Source organism: Carcharodon carcharias, chromosome 15 (genome assembly GCF_017639515.1).
Source record: "Carcharodon carcharias isolate sCarCar2 chromosome 15, sCarCar2.pri, whole genome shotgun sequence".
Taxonomy (NCBI): domain Eukaryota; kingdom Metazoa; phylum Chordata; class Chondrichthyes; order Lamniformes; family Lamnidae; genus Carcharodon; species Carcharodon carcharias.
The window spans coordinates 64,177,705-64,198,639 of record NC_054481.1 but is presented as its reverse complement, the minus strand read 5'-3'; the positions used below and the strand labels follow the sequence as shown (position 1 = coordinate 64,198,639).

General features: G+C 46.3%; 1 protein-coding gene across 1 annotated transcript in view; it reads right to left on the bottom strand.

The window, feature by feature from the left end:
- The window catches only part of baiap3 (BAI1 associated protein 3), a 69,342-nt gene that overhangs the window by 30,613 nt on the left and 17,794 nt on the right, over window positions 1–20,935 (bottom strand). Inside the window, exons 6-12 of the mRNA XM_041205972.1 lie at window positions 20,146–20,212; window positions 16,631–16,844; window positions 14,863–14,907; window positions 11,703–11,780; window positions 10,933–11,032; window positions 7,138–7,245; window positions 304–396 (exon numbers count right to left, since the gene is read on the bottom strand). Of these exons, the coding sequence (XP_041061906.1) occupies window positions 304–396; window positions 7,138–7,245; window positions 10,933–11,032; window positions 11,703–11,780; window positions 14,863–14,907; window positions 16,631–16,844; window positions 20,146–20,212 (705 nt within the window). The remainder of the gene's footprint in view (window positions 1–303; window positions 397–7,137; window positions 7,246–10,932; window positions 11,033–11,702; window positions 11,781–14,862; window positions 14,908–16,630; window positions 16,845–20,145; window positions 20,213–20,935) is intronic.

Below are 20,935 nucleotides of genomic sequence, written 5' to 3'. Positions count from 1 at the left end.
GGGATCCTGGTTTCATAGCCAAGGCCATAGAGACTATTACTAAATCCAGCATAGTCCCGACTGATGTCAACTAACACAGCATCTACTGGTAATGGAATCTGAGACCACCCATTAATTATGATACTTTAATTTATAAATGTCACATATATAAACAACATCCAAGGATTTTTACACATATTTGGTGGCACAAAAGGTTCAAATTCCAATGTTGAGAGCCAGGAGCTGCTTCCAGCATGTAAACATCCAACTGAGCCAGCCAAATCCCCGACTCTTTACTCCTGCTCAAAGTAAAGTGATGGTCACCTGGAAATCAGGGTTCTCAATCTCCAACAGTTCCCTCAGCAGCAACTCATGGATTCTCACACCACACATCTTCTTACACAGCTCAGTATCTCTCTGCAAAAGAGGCAATAGTGACAAAAACAAAAAAACTGCGGATGCTGGAAATCCAAAACATAAACAAAAACAAAAACAGAATTACCTGGAAAAACTCAGCAGGTCTGGCAGCAACGGCGGAGAAGAAAAGAGTTGATGTTTCGAGTCCTCATGACCCTTCGACAGAACTTGAGTTCGAGTCCAAGAAAGAGTTGAAATATAAGCTGGTTTTAAGCGTGCCCCCAGTTTCATTTTATCCTTCGGCTCATCCGACGCCTCAACAAGAAACTTTTTCTCTTTCTCTCAAGTGCTAAGGAACGCAAGCTCCAACAACTCATCGACACCAACACCCATCTAGGACCCTCCACCCCTGCCTGTCCCTCCGTCCCCACCCCATCTTCCAATCCCAACCCCAGCCGTGTATTCACTATACCCCCTGACCTTCCCCTCTCCGATGCTGAACGTTCAGTGCTCAGCAAAGGACTTAGTTTCATACCCTTACGCCCTCACCTCAATGAATTTCGGGCTCGGCATGATGCTGAACTCTTCTTCCGCCGTCTTCGTCTCCGGGCTCACTTCTTTGGGCAGGAGTCCTCTCCCAGTTCAACGGATCCATTTACCCATCTCCAATATTCTCCCTCCACCTGGACCCCTCCCTCTGGATTCTTACCTTCTCTTGATCTTTTCATTGAGAACTGTCGGCGCGACATTAGTCGTCTCAATTTCTCTGCTCCTCTCACCCATTCTAACCTGTCTCTCTCTGAACTTACTGCACTCCATTCTCTCAGGTCCAACCCTGACATTGTCATCAAACCCGCTGACAAGGGTGGTGCTGTTGTTGTCTGGCGCACTGACCTCTACCTCGCGGAGGCTGAGCGTCAACTCGCAGACACTTTCTCCTACCTCTCCCTGGACCATGACCCCACCACTGAACATCAAGCCATTGTTTCCAGGACTGTCACTGACCTCATCTAAAACAAAAACAGAATTACCTGGAAAAACTCAGCAGGTCTGGCAGCATCGGCGGAGAAGAAAAGAGTTGACGTTTCGAGTCCTCATGACCCTTCGACAGAACTTGCGTTCGAGTCCAAGAAAGAGTTGAAATATAAACTGGTTTAAGGTGTGTGTGTGGGGGGCGGAGAGATAGAGAGACAAAGAGGTGGGGGGGGTGGTGTGGTTGTAGGGACAAACAAGCAGTGATAGAAGCAGATCATCAAAAGATGTCAACGACAATAGTACAATAGAACACATAGGTGTTAAAATTAAAGTTGGTGATATTATCTAAACGAATGTGCTAATTAAGAATGGATGGTAGGGCACTCAAGGTATAGCTCTAGTGGGGTTTTTTTTTATATAATGGAAATAGGTGGGAAAAGGAAAATCTTTATAATTTATTGGAAAAAAAAGGGAAGGGGGAAACAGAAAGGGGGTGGGGATGGGGGAGGGAGCTTACGACCTAAAGTTGTTGAATTCAATATTCAGTCCGGAAGGCTGTAAAGTCCCTAGTCGGAAGATGAGGTTTGTTCCTCCAGTTTGCGTTGGGCTTCACTGGAACAATGCAGCAAGCCAAGGACAGACATGTGGGCAAGAGAGCAGGGTGGAGTGTTGAAATGGCAAGCGACAGGGAGGTTTGGGTCATTCTTGCGGACAGACCGCAGGTGTTCTGCAAAGCGGTCGCCCAGTTTACGTTTGGTCTCTCCAATGTAGAGGAGACCACATTGGGAGCAACGAATGCAGTAGACTAAGTTGGGGGAAATGCAAGTGAAATGCTGCTTCACTTGAAAGGAGTGTTTGGGTCCTTGGACGGTGAGGAGAGAGGAAGTGAAGGGGCAGGTGTTGCATCTTTTGCGTGGGCATGGGGTTGTGCCATAGGAGGGGTTTGAGGAGTAGGGGGTGATGGAGGAGTGGACCAGGGTGTCCCGGAGGGAGCGATCCCTACGGAATGCCGATAAGGGGGGTGAAGGGAAGATGTGTTTGGTGGTGGCATCATGCTGGAGTTGGCGGAAATGGCGGAGGATGATCCTTTGAATGCAGAGGCTGGTGGGGTGATAAGTGAGGACAAGGGGGACCCTATCATGTTTCTGGGAGGGAGGAGAAGGCGTGAGGGCGGATGCACGGGAGATGGGCCGGACACGGTTGAGGGCCCTGTCAACGACCGTGGGTGGAAAACCTCGGTTAAGGAAGAAGGAGGACATGTCAGAGGAACTGTTTTTGAATGTAGCATCATCGGAACAGATGCGACGGAGGCGAAGGAACTGAGAGAATGGGATGGAGTCCTTACAGAAAGCGGGGTGTGAGGAGCTGTAGTCGAGATAGCTGTGGGAGTCGGTGGGTTTGTAATGGATATTGGTGGACAGTCTATCACCAGAGATTGAGACAGAGAGGTCAAGGAAGGGAAGGGAAGTGTCAGAGATGGACCACGTGAAAATGATGGAGGGGTGGAGATTGGAAGCAAAATTAATAAATTTTTCCAAGTCCTGACGAGAGCATGAAGCGGCACCGAAGTAATCATCGATGTACCGGAGAAAGAGTTGTGGAAGGGGGCCGGAGTAGGACTGCAACAAGGAATGTTCCACATACCCCATAAAGAGACAGGCATAGCTGGGGCCCATGCGGGTACCCATAGCCACACCTTTTATTTGGAGGAAGTGAGAGGAGTTGAAGGAGAAATTGTTCAGTGTGAGAACAAGTTCAGCCAGACGGAGGAGAGTAGTGGTGGATGGGGATTGTTCGGGCCTCTGTTCGAGGAAGAAGCTAAGGGCCCTCAGACCATCCTGGTGGGGGATGGAGGTGTAGAGGGATTGGACGTCCATGGTGAAGAGGAAGCGGTTGGGGCCAGGGAACTGGAAATTGTTGATGTGACGTAAGGTGTCAGAGGAATCACGGATGTAGGTGGGAAGGGACTGGACAAGGGGAGAGAGAAGGGAGTCAAGATAACGAGAAATGAGTTCTGTGGGGCAGGAACAAGCTGAGACGATCGGTCTACCGGGGCAGTTCTCTTTGTGGATTTTGGGTAGGAGATAGAAGCGGGCCGTCCGAGGTTGGGAGACTATCAGGTTGGAAGCTGTGGGAGGGAGATCCCCAGAGGAGATGAGGTCAGTGACAGTCCTGGAAACAATGGCTTGATGTTCAGTGGTGGGGTCATGGTCCAGGGAGAGGTAGGAGGAAGTGTCTGCGAGTTGACGCTCAGCCTCCGCGAGGTAGAGGTCAGTGCGCCAGACAACAACAGCACCACCCTTGTCAGCGGGTTTGATGACAATGTCAGGGTTGGACCTGAGAGAATGGAGTGCAGTAAGTTCAGAGAGAGACAGGTTAGAATGGGTGAGAGGAGCAGAGAAATTGAGACGACTAATGTCGCGCCGACAGTTCTCAATGAAAAGATCAAGAGAAGGTAAGAATCCAGAGGGAGGGGTCCAGGTGGAGGGAGAATATTGGAGATGGGTAAATGGATCCGTTGAACTGGGAGAGGACTCCTGCCCAAAGAAGTGAGCCCGGAGACGAAGACGGCGGAAGAAGACCTCATCTCCTCTGGGGATCTCCCTCCCACAGCTTCCAACCTGATAGTCGCCCAACCTTGGACGGCCCGCTTCTATCTCCTACCCAAAATCCACAAATAGAACTGCCCCGGTAGACTGATCGTCTCAGCTTGCTCCTGCCCCACAGAACTCATTTCTCGTTATCTTGACTCCCTTCTCTCTCCCCTTGTCCAGTCCCTTCCCACCTACATCCGTGATTCCTCTGACACCTTACGTCACATCAACAATTTCCAGTTCCCTGGCCCCAACCGCTTCCTCTTCACCATGGACGTCCAATCCCTCTACACCTCCATCCCCCACCAGGATGGTCTGAGGGCCCTTAGCTTCTTCCTCGAACAGAGGCCCGAACAATCCCCATCCACCACTACTCTCCTCCGTCTGGCTGAACTTGTTCTCACGCTGAACAATTTCTCCTTCAACTCCTCTCACTTCCTCCAAATAAAAGGTGTGGCTATGGGTACCCGCATGGGCCCCAGCTATGCCTGTCTCTTTATGGGGTATGTGGAACATTCCTTGTTGCAGTCCTACTCCGGCCCCCTTCCACAACTCTTTCTCCGGTGCCGCTTCATGCTCTCGTCAGGACTTGGAAAAATTTATTAATTTTGCTTCCAATCTCCACCCCTCCATCATTTTCACGTGGTCCATCTCTGACACTTCCCTTCCCTTCCTTGACCTCTCTGTCTCAACCTCTGGTGATAGACTGTCCACCAATATCCATTACAAACCCACCGACTCCCACAGCTATCTTGACTACAGCTCCTCACACCCTGCTTTCTGTAAGGACTCCATCCCATTCTCTCAGTTCCTTCGCCTCCATCGCATCTGTTCTGATGATGCTACCTTCAAAAACAGTTCCTCTGACATGTCCTCCTTCTTCCTTAACCGAGGTTTTCCACCCACGGTCGTTGACAGGGCCCTCAACCGTGTCCAGCCCATCTCCTGCGCATCCGCCCTCATGCCTTCTCCTCCCTCCCAGAAACATGATAGGGTCCCCCTTGTCCTCACTTATCACCTCACCAGCCTCCGCATTCAAAGGATCATCCTCCGCCATTTCCGCCAACTCCAGCATGATGCCACCACCAAACACATCTTCCCTTCACCCACCTATCGGCATTCCGTAGGGATCGCTCCCTCCGGGACACCCTGGTCCACTCCTCCATCACCCCCTACTCCTCAAACCCCTCCTATGGCACAACCCCATGCCCACGCAAAAGATGCAACACCTGCTCCTTCACTTCCTCTCTCCTTACCGTCCAAGGACCCAAACACTCCTTTCAAGTGAAGCAGCATTTCACTTGCATTTCCCCCAACTTAGTCTACTGCATTCGTTGCTCCCAATATGGTCTCCTCTACATTGGAGAGACCAAACGTAAACTGGGCGACCGCTTTGCAGAACACCTGCGGTCTGTCCGCAAGAATGACCCAAACCTCCCTGTCGCTTGCCATTTTAACACTCCACCCTGCTCTCTTGCCCACATGTCTGTCCTTGGCTTGCTGCATTGTTCCAGTGAAGCCCAACGCAAACTTGAGGAACAACACCTCATCTTCCGACTAGGCACTTTACAGCCTTCCGGACTGAATATTGAATTCAACAACTTTAGGTCGTGAGCTCCCTCCCCCATCCCCACCCCCTTTCTGTTTCCCCCTTCCTTTTTTTTTCCAATAAATTATAAAGATTTTCCTTTTCCCACCTATTTCCATTTTTAAAAAATTTTTTTTTAAATTTTTTAAAAAATTTTTAAAAATCTTTTATGCTCTCCCCACCCCCACTAGAGCTATACCTTGAGTGCCCAACCATCCATTCTTAATTAGCACATTCGTTTAGATAATATCACCAACTTTAACCCCTATGTGTTCTTTTGTACTATTGTTGTTGACATCTTTTGATGATCTGCTTCTATCACTGCTTGTTTGTCCCTACAACCACACCCCCACTCCACTTCTCTCTCTCTCTCTCTCTCTCTCTCTCTCTCCGCCCCCCACACACACACCTTAAACCAGCTTATATTTCAACTCTTTCTTGGACTCGAACTCAAGCTCTGTCGAAGGGTCATGAGGACTCGAAACGTCAACTCTTTTCTTCTCCGCCGATGCTGCCAGACCTGCTGAGTTTTTCCAGGCAATAGTGACAGCAGTCTCCAAACCCCCCAGAGTTTATTCAATTTCTCTCCCCTCCTCTCCAAAGGTGCTGATTCTCTCTGGGGTACAGGACCCTCCCTTTCCTGGAGGGTCTCTCACTACAGTGAGAGTCAGCACCTTCAGGAGAGGAGGGGACCTGTACCAGAGTGAAAGACAGCACCTTCAGAATCACAGATGAAGGCCATTCGGCCCATCGTGTCTACACCTGCTGTCTGAATGAGCATTATGACTTAGTGCCATCCTCTTGCCTTTTCCCAGTACCCCTGCACATTGTTTTTATTTAAATAATCATCTAATGCCCTCTTGAATGCCTCGGTTGAACCTGCCTCCACCACACTTCCAGGCAGTGCATTCCAGACCCAAACCACTCATTGTGTAATAACGTTTTTTTCTCACATCACATTTGCTTCTTTTGCAAATCACTTTAAACCTGTGCCCTCTTGTTCTCAAGTGGGAACAGTTTCTCCCTATCTACTCTAACCAGCCCCCTCTCCTCCTGACGGTGCTGACTTTCCTTGGGATATAGGTTCCCTCCCCTCCTGAAGGTGTTGAGTCTCACTCTGGCACAGGTCCCCTCATCTCCTGAAGGTGCTGAGTCTCATTCTGGTATAGGACCCCTCCTCTCCTGAAGGTGCTGAGTCTCATTCTGGTATAGGACCCCTCCTCTCCTGAAGGTGCTGGCTCTCACTCTGGTACAGGTCCCCTCCTCACCTGAAGGTGCTGACTCTCATTCTAGTACAGGCTCCCCCCTCCCTTGAAGGTGCTGACTTTCTCTGGGGCACAGGTCCCCTCTGACTCTTGGTGAACATTTCCATTGGCAGAATCTGGCAATCTTGTACTTCAGCCAAGTGGCTGTGCTTAATGAGTGAGGACAGACAGTGGGTTCTCACGTGATATTCCAATGTGAGCTCCTGTCCTAACTATGGGGCAGCTTGTTCACTGACAGCTGACAGGATCTTGGCTTAGTTGATCTTAAGGGTCTTATTAAGACTTGACAAAACCTCACTGACACAAGGCAAATGTTCTGACACTGAGGTAAAATTGGATATCTTATTGTGACTCTGCCCCTTCCTGTCCAGCCCATTACCTGTGACATGCTCAGTGTCAGGATGAGGTGACAATCTCCTTGCACTCGAGAAGAGCTTGATCGAGGATCCAGTTTAAACCAGTTATCCAACCCTCCAACTGGAATCTCCTGACAATGGAAGAGAAAATATTCAGATCATGAATCAAGCCAACTGGAGGCTCGGGCCTGAGATGGATCCTGAGTCACAGTCTTGGGCCTGGGATACAGACCAAGTGGACTGTTTGACTAGTAATAATAGAATAGAAGGAAAAAGATAAAATTAAAGTCTCTTTATTATGAATGCTTCATGCATTCAACTAAGGTAGGATGAACTCGTGGCACAAAGAGATAAATGGTTTCGATCTAATCGCCATTACAGACACATTGTCGCAAAGTGAACAAGGTTGGGAAATAAATATTCCATGGTATAAAGCATTTTGAAAAGTCGGACAGAATGGAAAAGGAGGTGGAATAAAGGATAACATAAGGGTGGCAATGAGAAAGGATCTTGGCTTAGAAAATTGGCGGGGGGAGAATTAGTATGGGTGACGATTAGGAATAATGAGGGTCAGAAAACTCTGGCTGAAGTAGGTTATAAGCCCCCTAACAATAGTTATATTGTTGAACAGAGCATTAGCAAGAAATAATTGGAGCTTATAACAAAGGCAAAGTAATAATTGTGGGGGACTTCTGATTTTACGTAGACGGGACAAATCAAATTGGCAAAGGTAGTCTGGAAAATGGGCTTGTAGAACAAAAAGAAGTACAGGGAAATCAATTTATCACAAGCAGGTGTCAACAGGCACCATTCATCCCCGATTGTGTAGCAATGGTTCCTAACTTCTAATCATTTGTGTGGACAACAGAAGCTTTGATAATGAATCTTATTACTCCAAGAACCAGCCAGAGACAAGGCAGTCTGGAAATCAATAGGACACAAGAGGGACCATCCTCCAACAAGAAGAGAGGAAATCTGCCTCATACTTGTCAAACCAGGCAGTGAGAGAGAGGCTAATTTGTCTTCACCTGCAAAAATTCATCTCCACAGAAACTCAGCCACAACTTTGTCTGGAATCCCAAAAACTTCCAACTTCCATTTATCTCAAAAGAACCACAAGAGAGAATCCATCCAGGTCTGCAACACGGGCATCTTATAGGACTGCTTTAAACATGTGATTTACTTCTGATCATTCTGTTAGTAATCTAAATGCATGCTTCATCTCTAGATTCATCTTTACTTGTGTGCGTGTGTGGTTAAGGGGAGTGAGTGTTTTGCTGCATTTATATTTTGGGGCGTTATGTAAATAAATGTTTAATTTTCTTCTGATTTGAACTTAACAGAAAATCTGCTTATTATTAAAAGTTGCAACGCCGAAAAGGTTTAAAATACTCCCTCTAGAATACACATCTTGTTGCAAACAACCAAGAGATGAGGAAAAAGGGGGAAAGTTATCCTATCACTTCTCCCCATTTGTAACAGATTGCAAAGGGTGACAAAAGAATTGATAAAAAGGGAAAAGCTAGAATATGAAAGTAAATTAACCAGGAATATAAAACCAGATTGTAGGGTTTTTTTTACAGTATATAAAAAGAAGAGTAGCTAAAATAAACATTGGTCTCCCATTTAAGTTGGGGATGAGGAGGAATTTCTTCTCTCAGAGGGTCATTACTCTTTGGAATTCTCTTCCATAGAGAGCAGTGGAGGCTGGGTCATTGAATTATTCAAGTAAGTTTTATTGACAAGGGAGTTAAGGGTTATGGGGGATAGGCAGGAAAGTGGAGTTAAGGTCACAGCCAGATCAGCCATGGTCTTATAGAATGGCGGAGCAGGCTCAATGGGCTGAATGGCCTACTCCTACTCCTATTTCTTATGATCTTATAGGCAGAGACAAAAGACATTATCATGGGAAATGAGGAAATGGCAGAGATGCTGAACAAATATTTTGTGTCCATCTTCAGAGTGAATGGCACAAATTACATACCAGAATTAGAGTAACCAAGGGGCTAATATAAGTGAGGAATTTAAGGTAATTAATAGCAGCAGAGGAAAAAAGTACTGGAGAAACTTAAGGGAAAAATTGCTGACAAATCCCCAGGACCTGATAGCTTGCATCCTAGGGTTTTAAAAAAGGTAGCTTGCAGAGACAGTTGATGCGCTGGTTATGATTCTCCAAAATTCCCAAGATTTCTGAATGGTCTGAACAGATTGGAAATAAGCAAATGTAAATGCAATTCAAGAAGAAGGGAGAGAGAAAACAGGGAACTACAGGCCAGTCAGCCTGACATCAGCCATCAAGAACATGTTGGAATCTATTATTAACAAAGTTTTAGCAATGCATTTAGAAAATCATTGTATGACCAGTCAAGGTCAACATAGTTTGACAAAAGAGAAATTGTGTTTGACAAATTTATTAGAGTTTTTTGAGGATGTAACTTGTAAAGTAGATATAGGATAATCAGTCGATGTAGTATACTTGGATTTCCAAAAAGGCATTTGGTGAGGTGCCATACAAAAGGGTAGTATGCAAGATAAGGGCTCAAGGAAGTGGGAAGGATATATTGGCATAGATAGAGGATTAATTAACAGACAGGAAGCAAAGAGTAGGGATAAATGGGCATTTTCAAGTTAGCAGGCTGTGACTAGTTGAGCACCACAAGGACCAGTGCTGGAGACTCAACTATTACAATCTATATTAATGACTTAGATGAAGAGCCATAGAGTAATGTATTATGTTTGCTGACAATAGCAGGCTTAGGAGGAAATGTAAGCTGTGAGGAGGACACAAAGAGACTGCAAAGAGATATAGACAGGTTAAGCGAATGGGCAACAAGATGGCAGATGGTGTATAATGTGGGGAAGTGTGAAGTTATTCACTTTTGGTAGTAATAATAGAAAAACAGAATATTTTTTAAAAAACACAAAACTTTTAAATATTCAGAGCACCTTAGGTGTACTTGTACAAAGAACATACAAATTTAGTATGTAGACACAGCAAGCAATTAGAAAGATGGATGGCATGTTGGCCTTTATTGCAAGGAGATTGGAGCACAGGAATAAGGAAGCCTTGCTGAAATTGTATTGGGCTTTGGTGAGACCACACCTGGAGTGCTGTGTACAGTTTTGTTCTCCATATCTAAGGAAGGATATACCTGCCTTGGAGGCAGTACAGCAAAGGTTCATTCGATTGGTTCCTGGGATGTGGGTTGTCCAATGATGAGTGGCTGAGTAAATTAGGCCTATATTGTCTGGAGTAAGGATGAGACGTGATCTCATTGAAGCCTACAAGGTTCTACAAAGGCTTGACAGGGTAGACACTGAGAGGTTGTTTCCCCTGGCTGGGGGATCTAAAACACAGGGACACAGTCTCAGGATAAGGGGCCAATCATTTAGGAGTGAGATGAAGAGAAATTTCTCCACTCAAAGGGTTGTGAATCTTTGTAATTCTCGACCCCAGAGGGTTGTGGATGCTCCATTGCTGAGTATATTCAAGACTGAATTGATACATTTTGAGCTCTCAGGGAATAAAAGGATATGGGGATGAGGCAGGGAAGTCCAGTGGAGATAGATCAGCTATGATTGTATTGAATAGTGGAACAGGCTCTGCTCCTGCTCCTATTTCTTATGCTCCTAGGTCCTGAGGTACGGCCTGGGGCACGCGATACAGTCCAGGATCTAGGGAACCGTCTGAGGTACTGCCTGGATCTGGGATACAGTTTGGGACTCATGGTAGAGGCTGCGTTTGGGGACGAGTGAGGGGTGTTTTAACACTGTTCTGATAGGCTGTCCCAGTTCCCTGCTCTGTCTGTCAGACTTACACCAACTGGAATATCGAGGCAGCCGAGGAAATCATCGTTTTCTTCCTGTGATCCTGTAGTCCCGTTGGTTCGAGCTGACTTCACGATCTGTTTGAAGTATCTACACAAGCAGAATAACAATCAGCTAAGTGGATCAGAGCAGAGTAACCAAGTATTGTGGATGGGTTAAGGGGCATGAAGGGGCAGCGCAGCACTGCCTGTTATCCCTGCAGTGGGATTATCAGTCTCTAGATGAAAATCTGGAGACTTTTCCTTAGCAACAGTAAAGCTGGTCACAGCACTGACATTTACAAAAGAGAGGTAATCTGCAAGGTGGAGTTAGAAAGCTGTCAACACACAGCTGAATAAAAAGTTCTTTTAAGCCTAAGTTAAACAATTCCTTTTTAATTCAAGTGCATTTTTATATTCAGCAATAACAATCAAATCCCAATTCATCTTGGCTAATAAACACTGAGCCCTGGGCATGAATATTAACCCAAATAAAGGCAGCAAAAATTCTCTGGCTAGGAGAGTTTCCTCTATACTGTCCCCATCAAACACTCCCAAGAGAGGTATAGCATGGGGTTAGAAACAGAGTAAAGCTCCCCATCAAACACACACACCCAGGAAAGTTACAGCACACGTTAGATACAGAGTAAAGCCCCCCTGGCCTATACTGTCCTATCAAGTACTCCCAGGGCAGATACTCCACAGGTTAGCTGTAGCTTTGATGCCCTGGGAGGGTTTGATTGGACACTGGATGGACCAATCTGAGCAGGATGTTGACTTACCTTCCCATTCCTTTGAACCCACTGATCTGGTTTAGTGTTTTGCAAGCCTCTACCACTGAGACTTCATCATCATGGTCCCTGGGAGGTGACACAATGACAATAGTTAGTTATCCATGTTTACTTACAGGCCTCTCAGACTGTGAATGCTCTGTGTGAGTGCACATTGGCTGTGGCATTGAGCATGCTCAACAGCGCATTAGAATGTGTGGACGCTGATGGCTCTGGGTTGTTGAGGGAGTGCCAGGGTTCACTTTCTGGGTCCATGCTGGGGCCTTCAGTTCAAATATTGGGGTCAGCTGTGATGCCCCACATTGTCAAATAACTTGCCAGCAAATCTGTGCTCACACATGAAGCATAGTCATCTTGGAGAGACACAGGAAGCCAGCTAGTGACAGTGAGTGAGAGAAGCTTGGGAGATTGGACTGTATCCTCACAGTCCCTCCTTTAATCGCACATTTTTTCTCCATTCCCCTCATGTCAGCTTTTATCAAGGCAGCTGATTTGTACTGGCAACGTGTACGCACAGGGCTGCTCCGCGCTCGCTCCGTGTACGCTCAGGGCTGCTCCGCGCTCGCTCCGTGTACGCACAGGGCTGCTCTGAACTAATGCCATAAAGGGTGGTCAGGAAGGAAAGGAAGGAGGAAAGCTGGCAGTGTAGATTAAGGGGAATAATACAGGTGTTGGAGAAAGAGGATGTCCTAGAGGGGTCAAGGACAGAATCTATTTGGTTAGAGCTAAGAAACAATTGAGGTACCATGATGCTGGATGTATTCCATAGGCTGCAAACGATTGGGAAAGATATAGAGGAACAAATCTGCAAGGAAATTACCAACACATGCAGGAACTATAACAAGGCTTTGAATTACCCTAATATATTAGGATAATAACAGTGTAAAAAGCAGTATGCTTGGAGCTCAATGAGGAAGGAGGCACTGCTGGATCTAGTTCTGGAAAATGAGGTGGGTCAAGTGCCAGTCACAAAACATTTAGAGGGTCAATGATCATTGTATCTTAAGGTTTAGGTTAGCAATGGAAAAGGACTAGGTGCAATCCAGAGTAAAAATGCTTAATTGGAGGAGGGCCAATTTCAATGAGGTGAGAATGGATCTGGCCCAGGAGTCAGAGATTGGCAGGCAAACTGTAACTGAACAATCAGCTGCCTCTAAAAAGGAGATAGTCCAGGTACAGTTGAGGTACATTCCTATGGCGGGAAAAGGTGAACACACAAAGCCAGAGTTCCCAGGATGGTGAAAGAGATAGAGAATAAGATGAAGAAGAAAAAGGGTGTGTATACAGATGTCAGATTGATAATACAAGTGAGAGCCAGGCTGAATATAGAAAGTTCAGAAGGGAAGTGAAAAAAGAAAAAAAAGAGAGGCAGAAAGAGAGTAGGAGAAGAAACTGGCAGTTAACATAAAAAGGAATCCAAAATTCCTCTAGAGGCATGTAAATAGTTAAAGGATAGTAAAAGGAAGGTTGGGGTCAATTAGGGATCAAAAGGGAATCTCCATATAGAGGTGGAGGACATGGCTGAGGTACTGAATGAGTAACTTGCATCTGCCTCTACCAGAAAAGATGCTGCTGCCAACATCATTGTGAGAGAGGAAGCAGTTGAGACACTAGATGGGCTAAAAATTAATAAGGAGGAGTATCAGGAAGGCTGCTGTACTTAAAGTTGATAAATTACTAGGATCAGATGGGATGCATCCAAGGATATTGAGGGAAGTAAAGGTTGAAATTTCAGAGGCACTGGCCAGAATCTTCCAATCCTACTTCAATACAGGGGTGGTGACAGAGGAATGGAGAATTACAAATAATATACTGTTGTTCAAAAAAGGGTGTAAGGATAAACCCAGCAAGAACAGACACAAGAACTGGCACCGTGCACACGGGACTGCTCTGTACTGGCACCGTGCACATGGGACTGCTCTGTATTCGCACCGTGCACACGGGACTGCTCTGTACTCGCACCGTGCACACGGAGCTGCTCTGTACTGGCACCGTGCACATGGGACTGCTCTGTACTTGCACCGTGCACACGGGACTGCTCTGTACTTGCACCGTGCACACGGAGCTGCTCTGTGCTGGCACCGTGCACATGGGACTGCTCTGTACTTGCACCGTGCACACGGGACTGCTCTGTACTCGCACCGTGCACACGGAGCTGCTCTGTACTGGCACCATGCACACGGGACTGCTCTGTACTGGCACCGTGCACACAGGACTGCTTTGTACTCGCACCGTGCACACGGGACTGCTCTGTACTGGCACCGTGCACACGGAGCTGTTCTATACCCTTTGCCATGTAAATGAGTGCCTATAGGTGAGTCCTGAGGCAGAGTCTTCCTGTCCTCTATGCTGGGGTGCTCTCTTCCACTTGCCTCCCAATGCTGAGTTTAGGGGCTGACTCAAATCCCATCACAGCCTGGCACTGTGCCCTGATATCGCCAAGCCTGGCCACCAAACAATCAGAATTCAGAAAAAAATAGCAGACATTTAACTCAGTTCTGCATCATTTCAGAATGATGCACCATCGGAGGGTCAGTACTGAAGGAATGCTGCATTGTCGGAGGGTGAGAACTGAGGGAGTGCTGCACTGTCAGATGGTCAGTACTGAGGGAGTGCTGCATTGTCATGGGGTCAGTACTGAGGGAGTGCTGCACTGTTAGGGGGTCAGTACTGAGGGAGTGCTGCACTGTAGGAGGGTCAGTAATGAGGAGGTGCTGAACTGTTGGAGGATCAGTACTGAGGGAGTGCTGCACAGTCAGAGGGTCAGTACTGAGGGAGTGCTGCACAGTCAGAGGGTCAGTACTGAGGGAGTGCTGCATTGTCGGAGGGTCAGTACTGAGGGAGTGCTGTACTGTCGGAGGGTCAGTACTGAGGGAGTGCTGCACTGTTGGAGGGTCAGTACTGAGGCAGTGCTGCACTGTCGGAGGGTCAGTACTGAGGAAATCATTCCTTACAGCTAGAACAGCAATCTCTGCAAAGGTGAACGAGACAGATATATAGAGAGATAGAGAGTGAGAGAGGATGATGGAGAAACAGAAGTAGAGAGAGAAAAAAATGTTTGAGAGAGACAGAGTGAGAGAGAATGAGAGGGAGAGAAAGAAACCAGAAAATGGAAACAGAACATGATAAACAGCTGGAGAAGCAAACTCACCAAATATCAAGGTGGAGCTGGTCACTCTGAATGTCATCCAGATCACTGTGAAACAGGGAATAAACAGCAAATCAATATTCATTAAACAAAGAAAGGAAGATGAAAGATACTTCGTGATGTCTGAACATCCCAAAACGCTTTACACTTGATGAAACACTGAACTTTAGTCACACATGTAATAAAGGACATGCAGCAGCTAGCTGGTGTCCAAAAGAAAAATACTGTGGATGCTGGAAATCTGAAATAAAAACAGAAACATGTTGGAAATACTCAGGGCAGGCAAATCTGTGGAGTGAGAAAAAGAGTCAACATTTCAGGTGAAACATTAACTCTGTGTCTCTCCTCACAATTCATTCTTATTTGGTGATGTTAAATCAGGGGTAGGTATTTGCCAGGACATCAACAACTCAGTTTTTCTTCTTCAAATTACATCCACCTGACTTCTCACCCACAAGATGGCACCATAAAAGTGCAGTGCTCCATCACTACCAGCCCCCAATAGTGTAGCAATCGCTCAGCACAGCCCCCCTAACAGTGCAGTACTCCCTCAGCACTGGCCCTCCGATGGTGCAGCGCTTTCTCAGTACAGCCCCTCCAACAGTGCAGCACCTCCTCAGTACTGACCATCCGACAGTGCAGCACTCCTTCAGTACTGACCCTCCGACAGTGCAGCACTCTCTCAGTACTGACCCTCCGACAGTGCAGCACTCTCTCAGTACTGACCCTCCGACAGTGCAGCACTCTCTCAGTACTGACCCTCCGACAGTGCAGCACTCCCTCAGTACTGACCCTCCGACAGTGCAGCACTCCCTCAGTACTGACCCTCCGAAAGTGCAGCACTCCCTCAGTACTGACCCTCCGACAGTGCAGCACTCCCTCAGTACTGACCCTCCAACAGTGCAGCACTCCCTCAGTACTGACCTTCCGACCGTACAGCACTCCCTCAGTACTGACCCTCCGACAATGCAGCACTCCCTCAGTACTGACCCTCTGACTGTGCAGCACTCCCTCAGTACTGACCCTCTGACTGTGCAGCACTCCCTCAGTACTGATCCTCCAACAGTTCAGCACCTCCTCAGTACTGACCCTCCTACAGTGCAGCACTCCCTCAGTACTGACCCCCTAACAGTGCAGCACTCCCTCAGTACTGACCCCCTGACAATGCAGCACTCCCTCAGTACTGACCATCTGACAGTGCAGCACTCCCTCAGTTCTCACCCTCCGACAATGCAGCATTCCTTCAGTACTGACCCTCCGATGGTGCAGCGCTCCCTCAGTACTGACCCTCTGACTGTGCAGCACTCCCTCAGTACTGACCCTCCGACAGTGCAGCACTCCCTCAGTACTGACCATCCGACAGTGCAGCACTCCCTCAGTACTGACCATCTGACAGTGCAGCACTCCCTCAGTACTGACCCTCAGACAGTGCAGCACTGCCTAAGTACTGACCATCTTACAGTGCAGCACTCCCTCAGTAATGACCCTCTGACAGTGCAGCACTCCCTAAGTACTGACCGTCCGACAGTGCAGCACACCCTCAGTGCTGCCCCTCCAACAGTGCAGTGCTCACTCAGTACTGACCCTCCGACACTGCAGCACACCCTCAGTGCTGCCCCTCCGGCAGTGCAGCACTCCCTCAGTACTGACCTACCCTCAGTACTATTCCTCCACCAGTGTGGCGCTCCCTCAATATTGAAGTGCAGCACTCCCTTGCTACTGCTTCCCCAACAGTGCAGCTGTCTCATTGTGCAGCAGGCTTGATACTCACAATGTGTAGCTCTCGTTCCACACTGGATTCAGTGTGTTTGGTTTGACATCTGTGACCTGAATGTACTTAGCAGGAAGTGCTTCTCTGAGGCTCGACCTTTTCTCTATCCTGTCTCTTTTCTTCCTAAAGCTGAATTTCCGCTCTTTCTTCTCCTCGGTCTCCCGTGTGGCCTGTCCCAGAGTGATTCCCAACATACAGTAGGGATCGCTGAAACCTGCACGGAGTATCAGAGAGTGAATGCTTTATGACCTCTCAGCCAGTCACCAAAATTCACTGGACAATAGTTGGTGCTCATTCAGTCAAAAGGGAGTTGGTGGCAGAGGGAGGTGGGATGTGGTGGGGTGGGCACACAAATCCGTGACATTGGTCAGATCCCAGAGTAAAACACTAGGATCTCAGAATAATCACGTGGGTCCCCAGAGTAATCGTCAAGGTCCTAGAGAAATCACATGGGATCCTAGAGTAACCACATGGGATCCCAGAGTAATCTCACGGGATTTTAGAATAACCATTGGGATTATGGAACAATCATTAGAATCCCAGGATATCAAAGCATCAGAGTATCCCAGCATCACGAAGTAATCACTGAGATCACAGAGGAATCACCAGGATCATGGAGTAATCTCTGGGATCGTGTCTAACAGGTCCATGTGTATTCATGGAGAAGTGAACTGATTGGTTGGCTGCGCTTGCAATGGCCACATATTTCCTCAATCTAGATGGTATATGCTGATAAACTATGGCTCTGTTTTCACTTATTAAAGGAACATGCAGTGCAGTGTTAGTGCTGCAAGGTTTTAAACCTAACCACCACCTTCATAGATGCTTCCACCTTTGGTTGAATAGCTTGTTAACACTCAGTGCCCGAGCTCAGGCTGAATACTGACCACACGGACAAGCTGCTGGAAGGTATTGAACATGATGGTGGGATGTTTTTTAATGAGGGGATACATATGAACATAAGAATTAAGAGCAGGATTGGCCACTCGGCCCCTTGAGCCTGCTCTGCCATTCAACTAAAATCAAGGCTGATCTGAATGTAACCTCAACCCCACATACCTGCCTAACCCTGATAACCTTTCATCCCCTTGTTAATCAAGAATCTATCTAGCTCTGCCTTAAAAATATTCAAAGAGTCTGCTTCCACTGCCTTTTGAAGAAGAGAGTTCCAAAGACTCACAACCCTCTGAGAGAAAAACATTCTCCTCATCTCTGTCTTAAATGAACAACCCCTTAATTTTAAACAGTGACCCCCTAGTTCTAGATTCTCCTACAAGGTGAAACATCCTCTCCATATCCAACCTGTCAAAAGTCCTCAAGATCTTAAAAGTTTCAATTAAGTTGCCTCTTACTCTTCTAAATTTCAGTGGATACAAGCCTAACCGGTCCAGCCTTTCCACATAAGACAACCTGCCCATTCCTTGTATTAGTCTAGTAAACCTTCTCTGAACTGCTTCTAACAAATTTACATCTTTCTTTAAGTAAGGAGATCAATAATCCAGATGTGGTCTCACCAACGCCCTGTAAACTGAAGCATAACCTCCCTACTTTTGTAATCAATTCCCCTCACAATAAACAATAACATTCTATTAGCTTTCCTAATTACCTGCTGTAGCTGCATACTAACCTTCTGTGATTCATGCACTAGGACACCCAGATCCCTCTGAATCTCAGAGCTCTGCAATCTCTCACCATTTAGATAAGAAGCTTCTTTTTTATTCTTCCTGCCAAAATGAGGAATTTCACATTTGCCCACATTATACTCCATTTGCCAAATCTTTGCCCACTCATTTAACCTATCTATATCACTTTGTAGCCTCCTTATGTCCTCTTCACAATTTACTTTCCTACCTATCTTTGTGTCATCAGCAAGTTTAGCAACCATTCCTTCGGTCCCTTCATCCAAGTCATTTACATAACCTGTAAAAAGTTGAGGTCCCAGCACTGATCCCTGTGGCACACCACTCGTCACATCTCGCCAACCAGAAAAAGACTAATTTATGCCAACTCTCTGCATCCTGTTAGCTAGCTAATCTTCTATCCATGCCAATATGTTACCCCTTACACCATGAGCTTTTATTTTCCGCAATAACCTTTGATGTGGTACCTTAATCAAATGTTTCTGGAAATCAAAGTACAGTACATCCACCAGTTCCCCTTTATCCACAGCTCATGTGACTCCTTCAAAGAACTCTAATAAATTGGTTAAACATGATTTCCCTTTTACAAAACCATGTGCACTCTGCCTGATTGCCTTGAAATTTTTTAAGTGCTCTGCTATAACATCTTTAATAATAACTTCTAACATTTTCCCTATGACAGATGTTAAGCTAACTGGCCGATAGTTTCCTGCTTTCTGTCTCCCTCCCTTTTTGAATAAAGGAGTTACATTTGCTATTTTCCAATTCAATGGAGCCTTCCTCAAATCTAGGGAATTTTGAAAAATTAAAACCAGTGCATCAACTATCTCACTACCCACTTCTTTCAAGACCTTAGGGTGAAGTCCATCCAGACCTGGGGATTTGTCAGCCCACAGCCCTAACAATTTGCTCAATACCACTTCCCTGGTGATTGTAATTTTTCCAAGTTCCTCCCTCCCTTCCATTTCCTCATTTACAGCTATTTCCTAATTACCTATACTACAAAGTGACATAGATAGGTTAAATGAGTGGGCAAAGTATTTAACGGATTTTTATTTACCATTGGAAACCTCACCCCACCCATGGATGGGGTTTCGTTAAAATGCAGAGGCCGCCTGATCTATTCACCCACCCGCCAACTGAATGGTTGAACAGGCAGCGAAAAATACAAATTAATTAATTGCTTAAGGGCCTCAGTAGGCCTCTTAATTGTCAGCAGACGCGCTGCCGACTCTCGCATGCACCCACCGACCAAAAGATCGCGAGCCCAACGTCATTGTGCATGATTTTATGCCTGATCGGATAGGGCGCATGCCCATCTGATGAACGTAAAATTCAGCCCCAAGTCTTCACTCAGTTAGCCAGCTGTACCCCATTTGCTAAGGCTACACTACAGGACACTGAATTTATAGTAAAAATGAACTGGGGCTACAGTAACCAGATTCAGCCAGTTAGCTAATTAACTACTCAGCTCCTACAGCTGAGAGTGAGTTTACCTTGTCTAAAATGCAAGAAAGAACCTAGCCTGCTTACACAGTACTTTCCAGCTACAGCAAATTATTGACTAGATTAGATGAGTGCAGGGGAGAAAAAACTTTATTAATACACTGAGTAATCACTTCATTTACCTGAACTCCTTGTTTGTTTGATGTTAGTTACTATATAAGAACAGTAATACCTCCACTTTCAACCTGCGTCATGAAACAATACATAGGGAGTGTGAAACTTGATCCACCTATAAGCCCCCTCCCTGAACAGGTTCAGTATCTCTCCCCCCCTTGAAGATTAATATAGAACCGCAGTAGACAAATGAACACAGAAGGCAGCTGCCACTTCACAGGGTCTCTGCCAGATTGGAAACTTCAGGTTATTCACCATTGGCATCTTTGGCCAGTAGGTTTCTTGCCTCCATGACAGTCACTTTCAGGGACCAGGAGGGCATCTGCAGGAGACACAAGGAAACAGGTATTAGCACAGCCTGGGGTTAATCACTGACCACTGGAAAATGCACAGGACCACCTGCAAGAAAGGAAATAAACAGCCAGTGTATAAATCAAATCGTCAAACAAGATAAGCTACTGTTTCCACATTTTCATCTGGTTTTTGATAAGACTAGAAGCTACTCCTTGAACACAACAAGACCACCAGTAACTGCAGCAGGCAAGATGGCAGGAAGAGGATTTCTGCTGTCTGTCTGATTCTGTTCTGAAGTATTTTCTTTTCTTAAAGCATCTTTTTGAGATTTATATTAATTACCTGGAATTGGGTTTATAAAGTTTGGAGATGTTACAAAACTCAGAAATCTAATAAAGAACGAGGGAAACTGTATTGGACTTCAGGAAAATTTGGACAGACTGGGAAATTGGGCAGATTCATGGCAGATGAAATTTAATGCAGAGAAGTATGAAGTGATAGGAAGAATGAAGAGAGGCAATAGAGAACTGGAGGACACTGATTTAAAGGTGGCATGAGGCAAAATTTTTTAAAAAACCCAGCAAGTGGTTAGGCTCTGGAATGCACTGTCTGCGTGTGTGCTGAAGATGGATTCTATAGTGGCTTTCTAAAGGGAATTGGATAATTATTTGAAGGAAAAAAAAAATTTGCAAGGCTATGAGGAACCAAAGAAGGGGGCGAATCAGCTACCCTGGGGATAGGATTGGTTGAG